Source organism: Oryza brachyantha, chromosome 2 (genome assembly GCF_000231095.2).
Source record: "Oryza brachyantha chromosome 2, ObraRS2, whole genome shotgun sequence".
In the NCBI taxonomy this organism is placed as follows: domain Eukaryota; kingdom Viridiplantae; phylum Streptophyta; class Magnoliopsida; order Poales; family Poaceae; genus Oryza; species Oryza brachyantha.
Genome location: NC_023164.2, coordinates 25856980 through 25876403, shown reverse-complemented (window position 1 = coordinate 25876403; position 19424 = coordinate 25856980). Strand labels below are relative to the sequence as shown.

Below are 19424 nucleotides of genomic sequence, written 5' to 3'. Positions count from 1 at the left end.
ATTTTATATATGTGTTTTTAGCAATTTAAAAGCAAAGATTGAAAAATAAACTTTGATGAGAAAACCTTAAGTTAACCCTACATCGAAGGTAAAAAAATAATTAAATTTGACTTAGAAATATATATAGGCAAAAGCGAAAAGACTACCACCGATCCAGCTAAGCAAATGGGTTGTTTCTCGTAGTCGTAGAGGATATAAAAGAAGTCAGCATGAATAGCGCGAGCAGCAGTAGCGGTACTGGTGCGCAGGCAGATCCGAGGGGCATCGTTACTCGTTGCGACGTTTTCTTTGGGGAGGAGAAGAGGGCAGAAGAAGGAAGCGAATCCAATGCTGGGTGGCTGGCTGGCTTGCTGACGATGGCTGCTGCTCCCTGCGCCTCCTGCCGCCCATACCACTGTGTCTCGTCGTCCCGACCTGGCTTCAGCTTCTACGTAGTCCGATCCGTCCATCACTTATAAACATGGCATACTTTTCTTCGTGCTACGGACAAGTACGAGTATGTTTTTAAAAGTACGATATCACTTGATAAACATGCGTAGGTTTCTACCCCGTCCATCACTTGATAAACAAGGTGTACTCCCTTCGTAAAAAAAAGGAAAATCACTAGATAAACAATGTCCAAATTTATCTTCAAAATCACTAGACTAGTTTTACCGGAGATGATAGGAGGGCGGACACCCCGACGAGGAGCTAGGCGTATCAAAAGGTTATAAGCGAGAGGAAGCGTGAAGTCACGGAGAGGATCCCCTTAGCATCTACTAACTCCGTTCTTAAATATTTATCGCTGTTAACTTTTTTACACACGTTTGACTATTTGTTTTATTTAAATTTTTTTTAAATATGTAAAGCTATATATATATATATGCATAAAAGTATATGTTTAACAATAAATAAAATGATAAAAAAATTTAATAATTATGTAAATTTTTTAAATAAGACGAATAGTCAAACATGTAGTCAACATCGTCAAACATTTAGGGACGAAGGGAGTATAATCCAATCCTATAATAATTAATCTACCGTTAGTCTTTCTCTTCATTTCAAAGAACCGAATTATCAACTAAATTTAGTTAGGAACAACCAATTTCGTATGTCTAGATCTTTTTTCATGCGACTTACTTTTAATGATTCTGTACGCTTTGTATTTGCCCATTGCATTCTCTTGATACAATGATGCAAGCACTGCCTTTCCCGAGCCGTGCTCCTTTTTTAATTTATAGACACTCATTGCATGTGCTGATCACGTTCCGAATGGATTTGTGGTTACAGTTTCACTCCAAAAGGTTTCGAGGCTACAAGCTTAGCTGCATGTGTGCATGGGTAATTAATTTCTTAAGTGCTGCAGTAATTATCATGGTGCCCACATGCAACCAGGTAATGGCACACCTCCCGTTGACCGTCCCCCTCTCACCCTTTGACCGCAGCAACCCTCCTCATGAAAGGAAGAGCTGCTGCATGTGGGCCCCAGGTGAGCTTGGGGTGTGGGTCCCACATGATAAAGGAAATGCAAAAGAGAATGATGAACTGGATGGTCCTCTTTGCTTGACCACATTGCCCAATTCCCATATATTTATCAACAGTAGGAAGCATTCATGATCAGATCCAGCAAACGTCACTGTTGACAAAAGGCAATTCACTGTAATCTGGTCAAGGACAAGAGAGAGATTTGGACCAGCTGGTTTAACTTTAACATATACTCTTGTATTTTGATATTTTTATTATAACAAATTTACTATGATTATAATTTTATAAATTCAAAGATATATTATTGATATCTCACTGGCATGTGGAACACATATGAGTCAATGACACATGAGACATGATGAGACATCTTTAATTTAATAAAATTATAATGACAGTCTTGCAATTTTTCCTATTATATTATTTATTTTTATTAATTAACTATGTTTCTCTTCGTATATGTATTAATTGTAGTGAGGGACATATAAGTAGAAGAATGTAGCTCATGTGGAATGCATAAGGCCCCCTTTAAAACGAAGGATTTATAAAGACATTTGGTTGGACTTAATTCCTCAAGATTTTTTCCTCTCACTACTTCTGCGGGTCGGGCAAGTTGAGTACTCACATTCGGTGATTGCTTGGCATCTCTCTTTGGATCTGAAACCTGACATGACCATTGATTCCTACTATATGTCTATTTGGAACAATCGACTGGAGCTTTTAAAAATGAAAGTTCTAAGGAATAGCTCAGTGCACGAAGATTTTACAGAAAAGTTAGTATGACCTGTGATCTTCAAATGACTATTCGTGTGTTTTCTAAATTGTACCGGATTTACATGCAGGTTACTACCATTTTCACAAAATTTGTCCAAATACCATCCGTTCCAAGAGAGTTCTTACATCTTTTTATTTTTCCTGAAAAAGTAAAAAGGATATTCTTGTACTACTAAAATAGAACAAGGCTATTCCAGTATTCATCAAGAGGAGCGGAAGCGTTGATCGTGACTGATAGCAGTTGAAACGTGGTCGCTATGACCGTAGGAGCAGCACTGCAGTGCGGTTGCATGGATGGATGCATAGCGACGAAGCGAATGCGTTTGGATTGGACCCACAGCTGTTTCATTTGTTGTATTATGCAACGGAATGCAACGCAATTCCCACTATACTCTCTTTTCTTCTTTTCTGTGGGCGAAACAGGCGATGGCGAAGTTAAAAAAAAAAGGCGATGGCTGCTCTGGCCACGCATGTTTTCTTTCTTTCTTTCTTTTCCATCCAATCATTCCGCTGCCGAGGCTTCAAAAGACGCGCGACGAGAATGTTCTGTCCGTAGTATGGGAGGATGAGTGTGCAGCATATGATTAAAATTCAGTGAGCTAATTATGTATAATTATGTATAGCTACCTACAAAACATATACTAATATGTCTCACCTGTCATACGCACATTGTGTCTTGAAGTTCGTGCTTCAGCTGACTAAAATCCATACAATAGCCACATTCAAATAAGACGAATGGTTAAACATTGGACATGAAAAAACAAAAAATAAAGTTATTATGGAACGAAGGTAGTACTTTACTACTCTTCTCTTTCCTCTCTTATCTCTTTAAAATATGTTTATAACTGAGCTATAAGCTATAGTTTACTATTATACCTGCTCTAACAGTCTTGATGACAATTCACATAGCGACGGGTTAATATAATCTGACTTTAAAACTAGTACTACATTTATCACTGAACATGTCCGTATAGGTTTAGTCGGATCCACACATTAGTGATAAAATAATGTGACTTTAAGGGTATATGATCCTACTTCGGGACAGGATAACATCGTACACTCTTCGTATCTTATAAACACACGCTTCTAAAAAAAAATCGAAATAACTGGATGGTAAGATTTATCACTATAATTTTTTTTAACTGAGAGGATAGTTCTGTGTAAAGCTTCGGAAAAGTTGTAAGAGAGTTAGAGAGGCTCTATATTTATTTTCTGTTTTGTATGTTGTGCAGGAGTGATGGTGGTGAAGAAGATCAACACACAAATATCGTTGTAATTGTAGTTTCTCTCGAACAAAGATATGGTTCGTGAAAACGGTCACGAAAATTTCCGACTATCTGAGTATGGTCTTCATAAAAATATTATTCTTACCTCTCTTATCCAAATTTAAAACATTCCGATGCACTTACGGAGGTAACATCATTTTTTTTACAATTTTCGTTTGTCGTAATATATAGAATTTGTTTCTCACATCTTCGTTTCCGTAGACATTCGTAGGTGATCATAGGTTGCCTTTTTTTCCTTGAAAAAGACAAAACCATCATATTTACAAAGAAAAACAGTTTGTAAATAAAAACTTTTATATGTGTTCCTACTGATCTAAAAGTAAATATTAAAAAATAATAAAAAATTTTAAAATTAGTTCCAAGTTTAAGATTAAAAAAAAATTAAATTTAGTCATATAAACATAAACATGCAGACATGCAGTCTTGTTTTCGCCCCATCAAATGGCAATGCAACGGCAGATGATTATTTATTACCCCTCTAAGGTAAGATTTGATCGTTTCTTATAGTACGAATCTAGACATGATTTATCATACTTTATTAGTTATTTATTCCTTCCGTTCTAAATTAACTTTATTTTTCATTCACCACACACATATCAATAAAAAACAAAAGAACTAAAATACTCTTCGCTTTATCAAATCTTAGGGCCTGTTCGGATCCTCTCAGATTTTTTAGTCCCTGTCACATCGAACGTTTAGACACTAATTAAAAGTATTAAATATATACTATTAATAAAACTCATCTCATACTCTAGACTATTTTACGAGACGAATCTATTGAGCCTAATTAGTCTATGATTAGCGAATGTGATGCTACAGTAAACATTTGCTAATTGTGGATTAATTAGGCTTAAAAAATTTATCTAATGAAATACATTTTATTTATGTAATTAGTTTTGTTATCAGTCTATATTTAATACTCATAATTAATGTCCAAACATCCGATGTGATAAAGGACTAAAAAAAGTCCCTGAATCCAAACAACCACTTAACATAATCATTCTCTACTTTATCTATCTCAATGTATTTATTGCCTTCACGAACTCTAATATGATATTAATAAAAATGAACTTATTTTACTATACACTAAAATAAGCAAAAAAAAAATATTTTGTGACATTTACAAATTTACCACTGATTTATAGTATTATGGCAAACTGTCACTAAAAACTACAATAACAATAATGCCACCAGAACTATAGTGGCATTGTTGTAATTTAGAAAAATCCAATAGCAATTTTTTAAAACCCCTTTTTTTTATTTTACAACCGAGGAAGCACATTTTCGTACGGGTTCACAGGCAGAAATGCATCAGTGAGAGGACTGGCAGAGGCAGACAGCTGCCAAAGTGGGGCCAGAGCAACAGTTCCTCAGTCACTCACTCGCAGTCTCGCTCAAGCAGCGACCGCCTGATGGTCAGTGACCGCAGCGAGTTCTCCATCCTTTCTTTGCTCTGCTGCATGTATGCTTGCTTTTGACCGAATCTTGACCGCCCAAACTGCTTGCCCTCTTTGGCTCTTCCACGCATTTATGCCTAACTGAAACATCACTTCGTTTGTTGTACCAGTAGTACTAATCTCTCTACTGTTGATTAGTGCTCATGTAACGTATCTGATCCGTGCCAACCATCGTACTGTTCAGATGTTCCAGTAGTAATTCTTTCGACCATGATTTGGAATGCACAAAATTTACATAACTCCACCCTTTTATAATAGAACAATCTAGTAATGTATTAGCCATATCATATTACTATAAAGACCTGAGCAGTGGGATACGGCGGCTCGTTAAAAATATTTGTTGTTTAGAATAAGATTTCGTCAAACTGCTAACATTCTGATAAATAATTTTTGGTAAATAAATTTTATATAATAAATTTATGATATTATGATACTAGTATTTTAAAAGAGAATCTATGCGTATCATTTATTTTATATTTAAACTAAGCATTTAATATGGATGGTCGAAATTTCGTAAGTTTGACCAAATATTATCCTAAAAACAAATAATTTGACCAAATTGAGTGCTATATAATTCGGTACAAGTTTTATTTATTTCTATTTTAAGATATAGGTAGTAGGTGTAATGCATATAAGGCAGAAATTTACCGCGTTTTATTTTGATACTAAATTTATACCACATCTGTACAAATAGTTGCATGTTGTTTAGTAGAGATTAAAGTTAAGAAGAAAATACTATAATATTATTTATTAATGAGAAATGGATGATAATGAGAGGGTACGTGGAGGATGAAATAGAAAGAATTTTAAACAAAAACTGATTATGATAATTGGTATGGTATACCGTGGTAACTATTGCTGAAATATTCTCACATTTTCTTCGGGGCTAATTCGAGGTGGGAAAATTTTACGGGACAGTCTCAATGCTTAGTTTCATGATTTCATATAAATATTCTTTTTAATGCTAATATATCACTTAATTAATGGATAAACCCATTGGATTTGGGCAGAAATTAAGCAGGTCCATATGAAAAAGAATTATGAGTTGCTTTAACGTTGCTCTCTCATCTGCATGATCTCACGTTCGTTCGTTCCCACCTGCATTTTGACGCGCAATCACTCGCATCGCATCCACCCAACCACAATGCAAGTGGTGGACTACACCTACGCGCGCACGTAATACTCCTCAACCTCTCGTCGCCGCCGCCGCCGCCGTCGCCGTCGCCGTCCACCGCTCTCCCCCGACGAGCGCACGCCGGCGCACCGCACCGCAGCGCAACCAACACGACTGCAACTGCCACCCGAATCGAGAGAGGAGAAAAGCTTGCGGGGTTAGGAGCCCGAAAAAAGAAAAGCGAGGTGCACACCACCACCACCACCACCGTGTCGCGCCTCCTCTTTAGCAGGGAAGAAAAGGAGGAGGTGGTGGAGGAGGAGGCGCCTGCAAGAAGCGGCGGCCTCACGTTGTGGGGGGGTGGGGATCGAGAGGATAGGCGTGGGGGGAGTAGGGAGGGAGGTAGGTAAGCTATGGGGAACGTGACGTCGTCGGTGGCGGCGAGGCTGGCGTTCTTCCCGCCGGAGCCGGCGACGTACGAGCTGGTGGCGGAGGAGGAGGGTGGCGGAGGGGGGATGCGGATGACCGGGGTGTCGGCCGACGCCGGCGTGGAGGTGCACGCGCTGCCCACCAAGGGCGGCACCCGCGTCGTCGCCGCCTTCTGGCGCCACCCCTCCGCGCGCCTCACGCTGCTCTACTCCCACGGCAACGCCGCCGACCTCGGCCAGATGCTCGGCCTCTTCCTCGAGCTCCGCGCCCACCTCCGCGTCAACATCATGAGGTCGGTCGGTCACCCCTCCCATCCTTTTCCTCCATTGCTCGCACTCGCACACCGCCAATTTCTCGCTCACATTTTCTTCAACTTCTCCTCCTGCTGCATTTGCATTTGCATTTGCGTTTGCGTTTGATTCTACCGCGGCGTTCTTGCCTGCTTAGTTGGTTAATCATTTAGTGTTATGCTTTAGGATCAAAATTTTGTATAAAATATTTATTCTGCAAGTTCCTTGCTGGTGGATTTGGCGGGCAGTTCGTTGTGTTCGTCGTAAGGTTCATATCCGGTCAGAGTTTGCTTTAATTTGAAATATCTTTTTTTGTTTCTTAGCGAGGCATTAAACAATAGTGTTATGGGCGTTGGCAATTGTTAACTGACCTGGGAAAGATCTGCCTTTCTCCATTGTTCTTTGAGTAAGAATTGGCAAGTCTTCTTGTAAAGGATTGAATTTGTGCCTGATTATTGTGAGCTGCATAGTTAGGAATTAACCTAATTCATTGAAAATTATGAACCCATGCTCTTTTGTGTTTATTCACTCTTTTCCTGACTAATGCTTTGACTCTCGTACTTGTGTACTTTTATGTTTGGATTAAAATTTCTTCGATATCCTGATGACCTGATCACAATTATGGAATAGTTAAAAACAGATCGGTTCTTACTTTTGATTTGGGCATTTAGTTCTTGGGGGTGACATACAACGATGTTAATCTTGAGAAGATTCTGTATTTTTGTTCGGATGCAGCATGTCTGTAGATTAACGCCCGTGTCTGTAATTTTTAAATTGCAGCATGTCTGTAGATTGGGAAGATGGGGCACTTTTTTCCGCGATATTATTTGTTTTGGTTTTCTAAAATATACAGGGATTAAAGTGTGTCATTTATATAAGAAAATAGCACATGGGATCTGATTATATTCTTGTAATAGCTGTTTTGTTTGCATGTGGCGTTTGGATTGTGGACCAGCAATTTGCATACTATCTTGCTGTGTAGATGGAATAAGAGTGCATCATGGATAATTTTGCTACAATTTTTTTCGGACAAGTCATGTTAGATTTCAAATGTTAGAATTTCCACTACTGTAAAAGTTGATATCTGATCCTGTTGGTGTTTGAAATTTATTTTCCATCAATAAATATATAAAACATGGACAATTGTGTTGAATTAATATCCTGAAAATTTTCCTTTGATGAATGTGACCATCATATTGGGTGTTACATGTGACTGAACTTTTTACTTGGTTTCGTTTTGCAGCTATGATTATTCAGGATATGGGGCGTCTACAGGCAAAGTAAGATTCTGAATTCCTTAGTGATTATAGGATCTCAAACTTGATTCTCAGCTCAAATTGAAGTTAACTTGACTTACGTGAACAGATTGTCAGGTCGTGTACCCACCTAAACTTTCTTTTTTGCAATCATGGTGTCTCCTGTATGTTTGTGCTGTATTTTCATCAATGACTCCTACGACAATCTTTGTATTGGATTGTTTCCCTATGCTTTTTCCATAATCAACATCCTGTTCTTCTATAGGTGTATGGGCACCTTTTCTCAAAGCAGCTATTATTAGCCACTGTCTTTCTTGGCCTCATCTGCAATAGGACTTTGGCAAATGGCCGGTTAACCTTTTCCAATTTTACATTCATTACAAATATCGGGAAAAAAAGCCACACATGCTTTCTGCTATTCTCGACCATGATGGCAACTTTGTTATGCTAGTCATCCTTTTGTCAAAGTTGTTATACCAAGGGACCATCAGCCCTAACTTCTAGGTGATCGATTTTCGATCGATCCCTACTCGAAGAACTCACTGAGCCAAGTAGCTCATAAAGTATTCCCTTATGTGGTGCATAGGTTTGTCAAATTGATAAATACTGTCTAATGAACAGATTGCACAACAGTAAAATGTTTTACTTCACATCCATCACCTTGTGGAAGAGATACCTAATTTTGTTCCTCTGCTTATCATGTTTTCTGCTCCAAAAGCCATCAGAGTACAACACATACTGTGACATAGAGGCTGTTTATGACTGTTTAACGAAGATGTATGGGATTGAACCAGAGGATCTAATCTTGTATGGGCAATCAGTTGGAAGCGGACCGACATTGCATTTGGCCTCACGTTTGGAAAAATTAAGAGGGGTTGTCCTTCACAGTGCTATACTTTCAGGCATTCGTGTTCTCTATCCAGTGAAAGTGACACTTTGGTTTGATATCTTCAAGGTATGTCTGGAACTCTGGATCATGATTTCAGTTTGCTTCCAAAATGGTTGTCATTTACCACCCTAATCTATTTACTGCTAATATGTTTGCAGAACATCGACAAAATAAAGCTGGTTGACTGTCCAGTGCTGGTTATTCATGTGAGTAGCTTCTACCTCTGCATTCCTGATTAAAAGTCGTCTTAACATTTCATTGATATTCAAGTCTGAAGTCATCTTTAAATTTTACTTTTCAGTACATACCCCATGTCTAGTCAATTACTGTTCAACAAAACTTACCTGCTGACTGAAAAATGGCAGGGCACGGCAGACGACATCGTCGACTTCTCTCATGGCAAGCGGCTGTGGGAGCTAGCGAAGGAGAAGTATGAGCCTCTATGGGTGAAAGGAGGTGGCCACTGCAACCTGGAGACGTACCCTGAATACATCAGGCATCTGAGGAAGTTCATCAACGCGATGGAGAAGCTGGCCAAGGAGAAGGCGGCCAAGGCGCCCCAGATGCTGCCGTCGTCGAGCATGACCGAAGTAAAACACAACAAGTGCTTGAGATTCGGCAAGAAATGAGTGGAGGAGCTTCCATTGTTTTAGCTGTCAAAAACTAACCATGCTGTAGCTGTTGCTCCATGATCCGTATAGCAGACGAACACACTGACGAGGAGACAGCCAAGCTGAACTGCTGAAGGAAAGAAGAAAGGAAGAAAGGAAGGAGTGTTCGTTCCGAATTGTGATGCTGCACCAAGAAAAGTGTCAGTATGAGATCTTCAGATTGGAGACGCATGTATACTTGTGGGTAGCTGGATCGAGATGCGATGAGAAAGTGTAGACGTGAGCTGAATCGAGAGGAGGAGCATAGTGGAAGCGTAGCCTGTTCTGTAGTTCAGTTTACGAGCCCCCTTGGGTTCTCTGGTTTTTTTTCCCTCTTCAGTTTGTAATATTAGCTGCAGATGTGCAAATGCAAAAGAAGGGGAATCGATTAATTCCAATTGATTGCAGAAACGCAATGCGTGTTGCCACTCAGCGACATTGTTTCCGCGACATGTAGATTGTCATTGAAATGCAAAGCAGTATGCTAGCTAGGATAAATGGACTTTAAACTCTGGGCAGAGGCTGGATTGTTAACCGGTGAGAAAAATACGGTAATAGATTAGTATATGATTAATTAATTATTATTTAGACAAAAATAGAAAATTAGATTAATCTTAATTTTTAAAACTTTTTTATAGAAAATTTTTTTAAAAAATACACCTGTGCGCGAAAAATGAGAGAATTTAAGATGATACGGGGAAACGAAACGGCCCTAGGCCAGAGTATCATCTCGATTCTTATTGTCTACATGTCATTCAAATAGTTTTAAATTAATAGTTATAAAAAATTTAAGTATTTTTTGGGGAGACATTAATATGTGGTATAATATTTTAGAAACACGCATGTTTAAATTTGATTTCTATAAGTTACAAAAATAACAAATTAAATTAAACTATTACTAGTAAGCATATATCCAAAATGATATATTTTTTATATTTGTAGATGTCAAATTTAAATATGTAGTTTGTGGAGTAATATACGACATATTAATCTATATTACGAAAAAAATTATAACTATTTAGATTATACGTAAATAACTCTCCAGGTTTAAAAACGTTTTCCTGGCTAGGGTTGGCACGCTAGACCGAGTGTGTAGCCTGGGAGTAGAAACCAATATGGTCTGGGACGCGAAACCCACAAACGCGCAACGACGAGTTGGGCCGGATCGGGTGAGAGCTGAGCAGGCCGAGGCCCATCGTAGTCTGGCGAAACCGAGCTCCAACTGGTGGCCCTTTTCCTTCCTGGAGCTCGACCGCGTAACGTTTTATTTCCTCGCTCGCAGAAGAAACGAATTGTGTGTTTTAATTCGTTTTCTCTGGACGGAGCAAGTGCGTAACGTCTATCCCATATTAGCTTGACTGTAACTTTTTTTTTTTGAAAAGGTCGACTGCAACTTGGTTATGGTGCATGCTTCCTCCGTCCTTGAACATGACACATTCCACCGTAATAAATCTGACCAGAGACACATATTTACCCTCTCCGTCTCAAAATAAATCAATCTTTCACATTTTATCTATAATATTTGATTCTTCGTCTTATTTAAAAAAAATTATAATTAATATTTTTGTTTTTATTAGATGATAAATTATGAATAGTACTTTAAGTGTGACTAATTTTTTTAAAATTTCTTGAAAACTTTTGAATAAGACGGATATTCAAACGCTGAACACATATACCAAAGAATTGGCTTTTTTTAACAGAGAGAGTATAATATAGACTGGATATGCTATATTCAATACTAGACTAATTATTTATAGGACAGGAAATTATATATTAGTCGTCACTCGTTGGGACTTAGGTTTTACCATATACCGATGAAAATGAGGACCGAACGTTTTGGGCCGGCTCCAAAACATAAACCGTCTGGTTTTTTAAGTGCTCAATGAAGCGTAAGACGTTTCGTTTTAGTTATAACTAAATTTATCTATTGATTAAAATATTGTTGATATATATGTTAAATTTATTAGCATCAATATAAATCTAGACAGAAAACTCGTCATTTGCTATTGTCATATAAAGCACAAACCTCATTATCATGCTATAGCACTTACAAAATCAAATACTACCTCCAACTCAAAATAATTTCATTTTTTGATTTCTGTCTCCAACGTTTGACCACCCGTAAAAAAAATTAGCCACCCGTAAAATGATATTCATGTTTTATCATGTAATGAATTAAAAAAATATATTAATTATAAAAAAAATTAAATAAGACGAAGAATCATAAAACTGAATAATGAACTTATTTTAGAATGAAAAAGGTAAGAGATTGGTACAGTGGCCCGCTATGTTAAATAGCTGCCGCCACTAAGTTCGAACCACTACCAAGTAGTGGTAGTATTAGGATGTCGCTACCGCTATAGTGAGGGCTGTGGCCGCTATAAACGCTATTTATTATCATGTTCTATATCCAATTAAAAAAATTCAAAATAAACTTTAAGTCTTTTACAAAATTCATCTAGATTTCATTCATTTCCTTTATCAACCATTGTGAGAAAACCAAGAATACGTCTCATTTGTAGGGATGAATCTAAACACATATTTAGATAAATCTAAATAAATTTAAAAAGTCTGAGAGCAGTCGTGTATTCGGTCTCGTCTTTCGGTATGGCCATGCGCCTGATCAAAGCACGTCCGTCCCCGTCGGCGCTGTAGCCATGCCCACGGAATTGGATCACGTGCCATTGCTATGCTATTGGCACCAAATGAATAGTGCAGTGACATTGATATGATCTCAGTCGTTCGTTTCTAGATGGACGGACACAAATTTATTTGCTACAGTAATTTGATATAGTAAATTTATTATATTTTGTGCATAGTAAATTTGCTACAGTACCATGTATCATGTCATCTACAGCATGATGCTGTTTTTCCTCTCATATTTTACTGTGTTATCTCACCATTGCTGCGCAATAGCAGGTGATCCGGACCCATGCCCACCCATGCCATATATACATACATGTAACACAAACATGCGCGTATATACTCACCATGAGTAATTACATCTTCTCTGCAGGCTGCAGCTAATTAAATCTGCCATCCATCCGGTGGTCATGCCTACACATGTCTCTGTACTAGGGTGCATATATGCTACCTCATGCGTACGTCCTCCTCGATTAATTCAGACTACTGTGCTCTTCCGTACGCAGAAACATGTAATCCATCTCTCTACTTTAAAATATAAATATTTTTGATTTATTTAGTAAACATTATGGTTAGGTTAAGATTTTAGCGACCAGATTTTGGATTTTTTTTAATTGTTTAGTTTCTTCTTTCCATGCTTTTTAGTGGTAGGAGAATCAATGCGATGAGAATCATGAAAATTAATATAGAAATTCTTATATTATGATATAAAATTTAAGTTTCAGAAATACTTATATGTTTGAAACGGGAAGAGCATATCATCGCGGAACGATCAATGCAATGTACTACTGCATATCAATCTCCAGCTCGATCGATCTATCGATCTCTCTGACGATCTACATATTAATTTGTTGGGGGCCGTGCGACGTTCTTCGATCGACGATCGATTCGATCTCTGCTCTGCAGATCTCCATGTTATTGCCTTGCCTTGCCTTGCCTCGCACAGTATAATATGCAGTATAAACCACTGGCTCTGCACAGATATATCTGCATTTCATCTTGGATTTAAGTACTGCATGTGCTATTTTGCATGTACTTTTGTGTACCCGGTATCACCAATAATCTTCATTCCAGAGAGTACTTTGCTATATAGTTCGATGAAATTTATTGTATCTGTATTGATGTTTATTTAATCTGGCTGTCAAACATTCAAACCTAATAATGCTTGCTGGGGGCATGCATTCAATGAATCGGTCAGTTCTGTGCTAGCACCTAGCAGTGTTCTACTCCATTTTAAAATTGGATCATTTTTAGGATATTGAATCTAGTACCAAAATATAAATATTTCTAATATATTCACTGGAGTATTTATATTATCAAGTATTTCACATTTAAAATTTCTTTTTATTTTTATCCAACCTACCTTTTCATATTCATCCATTCATCATTTATTAAAGAGGATCATAATCTTTTCTTCTTCGCCTTAACCTATTACCTAAAATTAAAAAATAGAAATACTTATATTTTTAGACGAAGATAGTAATATTTTAGCATGAAAATGAAATGACAGGCACATATATGCACCCTTGATTTTATTTTTGGGTGATTGTTTTACTTTTTTATGGAGAAAAGCCAAACAATATCTTCTCAAACGAAAAATAATTTATGAATAAAATTTATATATATATATATATATATATATATATATATTCTTAACGATCTAAAAACTAATGCTGAAAAATAAACTTCAGTAGAAAAAACTCTAAAATCAAAATTTAAATTTGACATATAAAGCGGAATGGTGATTTATGTTACCACCGCTAGCTGTTCCTTTCTTCAGACGCCAGGGCCGTTAATTAATTGATTCTGCAACTTGGGCATGATCAGTGTGATATAATCTCTCAGGATCTCATGTTAGGACTATGTGATCTGTGACGACAGCGAGTGCCTATATATTAGCGATGATCGATCTCTATATAGATATGATCCCGGCCCAAAGCTCCAAATTTATGCAAGCGCTAGCTTATATCCTACATATAGGCCAAATCTAGATAGCTAGCTACAAATGGAGTGAATTTATAATAAGTTGTAACTAAAACAATCATCTCGCATAGGCCATCTCCAATGGATATCTATAAGCTATCTATAAGATATGCTATAAATCTTTTTTTAATAGAAAAGAGATAAAAGTTATCTCTTAATCAAGAAATAGTCTATTCCACATATTTTAATATCAAGTGAGAATGAAGAAGTTGTCTTTTAAATGCTTAAAGCAGCATATATACATGCACCAACAAGATGAAGTAATTAAGTATTATTCTTGTCATTAAAGTGTGCGACTGAATGCCTATGCTTTACACGACTAAAAAAAACACACATATACAAAGCATTGCATGTGAAAATAATAACTTAATTTGCCTAAAATTATTTCCCTTTAATATCTGCTGCCTGGTGCCTTCCAAAATCTAAATAACTCTGCACATTTTCCACTATGTATCAGAATAAAGGATATCTAGCTCTATTTTGAAATACACGCAGAATTGCTTATAGAAGGAAGGTGGTGCTGATCTCTATGACATCTGAACTTTTAGATATAATATTTACTATTTATCTTATGATTACAGATAATAAAAGAAAAACATTTTATGATTACAGATTATAGAATATGGTGAAATATAAATCATAACAAAATTAAGGACGATGTTTTTAAATAAAAATGAATAAAACCATTGTCAAACTTTATGTTTAAAATTTAAATCATATCTCCTATATTTAAAAAAACGGAGAGAATATAGAAGTTTAGCACGGAGCAAAGGCGCCATATATATACACCAAGCTAGGTAGTGACGTGCATGCGTCTATTAATTAAAATAGAGCTTCTGAACGAAAGAAATAATTAAGATCATGAAAATAAAGCAACCCCAACTAGGTACGTCCGTACGTACACGCGCAGGAATAATGGTTCGAATCGTGTTCGCGTATGACGTCCACACACACAATTCACAAACAAATTAAACAAATGCAACGTAATCAAAGACTAGTACGTGTAGTGCCATTGAATCATCAACCTAGCTAGCTAATTAACTAATTAATTAAGATTTGCACTCAAGTGATGAAGCTAATTAAGACACCTAGCTAATCAAAACCCATCGTCAGTGCAGCAGATATTCCTGCCGTCTCATGTAAGTTTTCCACGGCACACGCTGTGTTGAGTTATGATCCAAATTTATTTGTGCTCGTAGAAATATCAATTTCGACAGAGCGAATCAGAGACCCGTTGCCGGGAGACTTGGATTCTAGAGTTTAGCATGATATATACTTCTTGTAAGCCGTCACTTGGTGTAGTAGTTTCATCCCGATATACTAAAGATATTTGCTGGTTGACGCCTACGATATTTTCTCTCCTGCTTTAGTAGGATTTTCTACGTTAAATCCCGTGTCTTCTATCGTTGATCTATTGTTTATCGTTTATTTGCCGATTACATAAACACACTGTACAGTGTTATGATGAGCAACTAATTAACCGCCTAATTAACCACGGCACATGTTGTATTTTCATGATCAGATCTGCAGATGCATGCATATGCCTAGCTTCTAGAGGATCTCTGCACAAATAATTATTATAATTAATTAATTGATAACATCATGGGACGAATATTCTTTCACACTTTTCTCACTGTGGCTTTGCGAAAAGGATGTAAATATTTCTTTTTTTTAAACTAATGTACTATCATGTTTTGCTATTCTACATGTGATCCATGCATGAAAGCAAAAAATTGAAGCGTGAATGCGTGCATGCAGATAAGTGTGGTTGATGACATAATGTTTGGCCACCAATATGACATAAAGCTTTATATTATGCAGGGTAGACATCTCATTTTCTTAAAGTTATTCCTTCATTATAAAATATAGCACGTCCATTCCAAAATATAAACATTTATAAGTTATTTTGCATTAAGATATTATCAAAATATTATATTTTAGTCACTTTAGTAGTTAACTTTTGAATTCTAAATGGATTATATTCACTTTCTAATAATCTGATTGACTCTGGGAGCATTGGCACGATGAAAATCGCGAGAATCGTCTAGAAATCCTTATACTGGGATATAAAATTTGAATATTTGGATATAAAATTTGAATCGTACAAATGATTATATTTTAGAATGGATAGAGTATATTGTTTAAAAGGACTATATAAGTGTGAAAAAAGTACTTAAAAATGTAAAACATACACACAAAACTCGCATTTAAACGAGCCTACAGAAAAAGAGGTGGAATTAATTATGACACCGTGGCCCGTTTGAAAGCGATAGAGATTTTTTATTTTTAGATTTTTTTATTTTTAATAGCTATTTAATGTATAAACAACTAAACTAATCAGAAAAATGTAAAAAACTTGTTTTATCAAGATCGAATGAGAAGCTTCCGTATAGAAATATTTTGTACGAATTGCGCCGTTTAAGATTTTGAAAAACATAGAGTAAAAATGGATAATCCACGTACAATGATTTGACAGCACAGACCGTATGAAGGAATCGAATTAAGGTGGCCACAATTAATCCATTATATGTAGTCCATTATCCGACGTAATTGATGTGGGCCAATATATATACGTGTATGTATATAGTTTTGATGCATGCATGCATATGATGCAAGCAAGCGACAGTCATCGACGCAAAAAAGTTTTCAACGTAGCAGGTTGGATCGAGTACGTACGTGGCAGTCGGTGAATTCTGAATTCTACTACTAGCTGATCACTTTATACCGATGTCCAGTGTTCTTTTTTTCACTCGGAAAGAACTTCACGAGAAAGATGAACAGACTGACATCTGACAGGAAACCCACACAGGTAATCTAGCTAATCACTTGCATAATTAATAATCCACGTGCATATTAATTCTTATTTGACCTTATGTTGTTTACGTATATAATTTCACGATACACCATCTTAATATCTTATATTAACGTATTTTGCACATAAATTTTTCTATATAAAACTTTCTTATTCAACCTTCCTAAAGCAAGATTTTCACAATTAAATTATTAATTCAGTCATTTATATCATTAAATAACTATTTAGACAATCGGAAATTCAGATAGCCCTTCCATTCTTCCATTTGAGCCACCTCAAACACCCCTTCGTGCGACCAATCAAATACTACCTCTGTTTCATAATAATCTTATTTTTCGTTTTTCCGTGTTCAACGTTTAACCATTTGTCTTATTTGAAATTTTTTTGCGATTAATATTTTTATTATTACTAGAGGATAAAATATAAATAGTACTTTATACGTGACTAATTTTTTAGGTTTTATACAAATTTTTTAAATAAAACAAATATTCAAACGTTAAAAAAAACAAAAATAAGGTTATATGAGAAGACGGTGAAGATGGTCGTCCCCATGGCAGCTGCAGCACCAGCACAGCAAGCAATGCCAGCATCTCCTCCTTTGTCTTGTTCAGTTCTTTTGCCTTGCAGCTGCAGACACACAGGGGCCACACGAGGAAGAGGTGCAGCAGCAACGCCATCGATGAGACGGGACTCGGGAGCGGGAGCGAAAGATAAAAAAATCAACTATTTTTTTAATAACTATTTAATGATATAGATAATTGAATCAGTTAATATAAAGTTGACTAATTTATAAAAAATAAGATAAAAATATTTTCTATATATAATTTTTTAAAAAATATATAGTTTAGTAATTTAGAAAATATGTGTGTATAATCTGAGGAAATAATCCGGAGAGAAACTAATAAAGGAATTCAGCCTGAGCGGCCCAAAAGCAAGAAAAAAAAAAGGCCAGTGCTATTTCCCCGCACCCGCGCGGCCGTCCGTACGTGCGAGAGCCAGATGAGCCCCCACTACGCGCCCGTGCGGGCGCCCCACCGTGTGGCCCGCCGTGTGTGCGCACGCGCGCGCGGGAAAGAAGAAGAGGAGTGGCGACTCCAATTAATCAGAGGCTAGGCTTTTAATGGAAGGGAGGGTTATTGAAAGCGTTGAGTAAATGACACCAATTAAAGGAGCATTGAAGATGAGTGTTTTTTTACTAGCTTTGGTGTATAATTAATGGGGTTACTGCTACTTGTAGATCCGAAGATCGATCTGTTTGCTCTTTTATGCTGCTGGGTCAGTGTAAGTTGGGCCCTAGCTGCAGTAGAGGGGTATAGCAACCATAGTAGTCAAAGGCCGCGTGAGGTATGGATAAGTTAACTTATGCATGATATAGAAAACGTAGTAATAAATTAATATATAATTAGTTAATAATATAATTTTTTAAAACAACTTTTCTATATTTTTGTTATAAAAAATACACCGTTTAGCAGTTCGGGAAGCTGCACGTGAAAAACGAAAAGGGATAAGTTAACTGAGCAAGACGGCGTTTGAAAATACAAGCTGTGTTAGGTTTATACACTTTTTCTTTGACTATAAAGGTTAAGGGGTGACGGTTTTCATATTTATAAATAAAAAATAATTTAAAAATAAAATTTTTATTTACGTGCTCTTAGCGATATAAAAGCTCATGTTAAAAAATAAATTATGATGAAAATAACCTAAAATCTACTCTTAATTTAAATTTAAATTTTAACTTATAAGCATAATCAGAAATGAAAAGATGTAACTGTAATATTATATAAAAGTCATTTCAAATACGAATTTAATGGTAATACGTGACAAAAAAATACATATATATTTTAGTATGATTTTTAGTTAAAAAATAAATACTGAATCGGGAGAAGACAATGATGGCTCTGATGGCTTATGTTTTCTGAGGAACGGAATATATACTATTAGACGATTTAACTTATTATTTAGTATTATAAGAATAATATTTATTCGTGACCGGCTAATTTGGCATGCTATTGCCATGTATTGTGTGTACGGCTGGTGTGCCTACAATCTGCTTCCATAGCCGTGCTTAATTGAAGTACATAATTCATAGTGAAATGCCAATTTTCGGTCAGGACAGAAAAACAAAATTTCATGGCTTAAATAAGATCTCATAAAGAAAAAAAAACCTACTAGCAGTACCAAATTACTACCATGTTCTTGGCAATTTACTAACTTTTCCTCCAACTGATACAGAGATACAGAATTTACAGATGCAAGAGGACGTATCTGTTCTAGGGTGCGCTACAGAGGATGATGGCGCCTGTAGCGATCAGCTGGGAGCTTGTGGATGAAAGGGACCCACTTTCTGTTGGAGCCATTGCCCTCCACCATTTTTGACCCC

General features: G+C 36.5%; 1 protein-coding gene across 1 annotated transcript; it reads left to right on the top strand.

Annotated features, from left to right (window-relative positions):
- Positions 1–6083: 6083 nt before the first annotated feature.
- Positions 6084–10126, top strand: LOC102700406 (alpha/beta hydrolase domain-containing protein 17B). Its single transcript, XM_006647988.3, has 5 exons — positions 6084–6813; positions 8055–8091; positions 8786–9022; positions 9115–9162; positions 9322–10126. Exons 1-5 carry the CDS (start codon positions 6506–6508, stop codon positions 9583–9585), a joined length of 894 nt encoding a protein of 297 aa, XP_006648051.1. The 5' UTR covers positions 6084–6505; the 3' UTR covers positions 9586–10126.
- The last annotated feature ends 9298 nt before the right edge of the window (positions 10127–19424 follow it).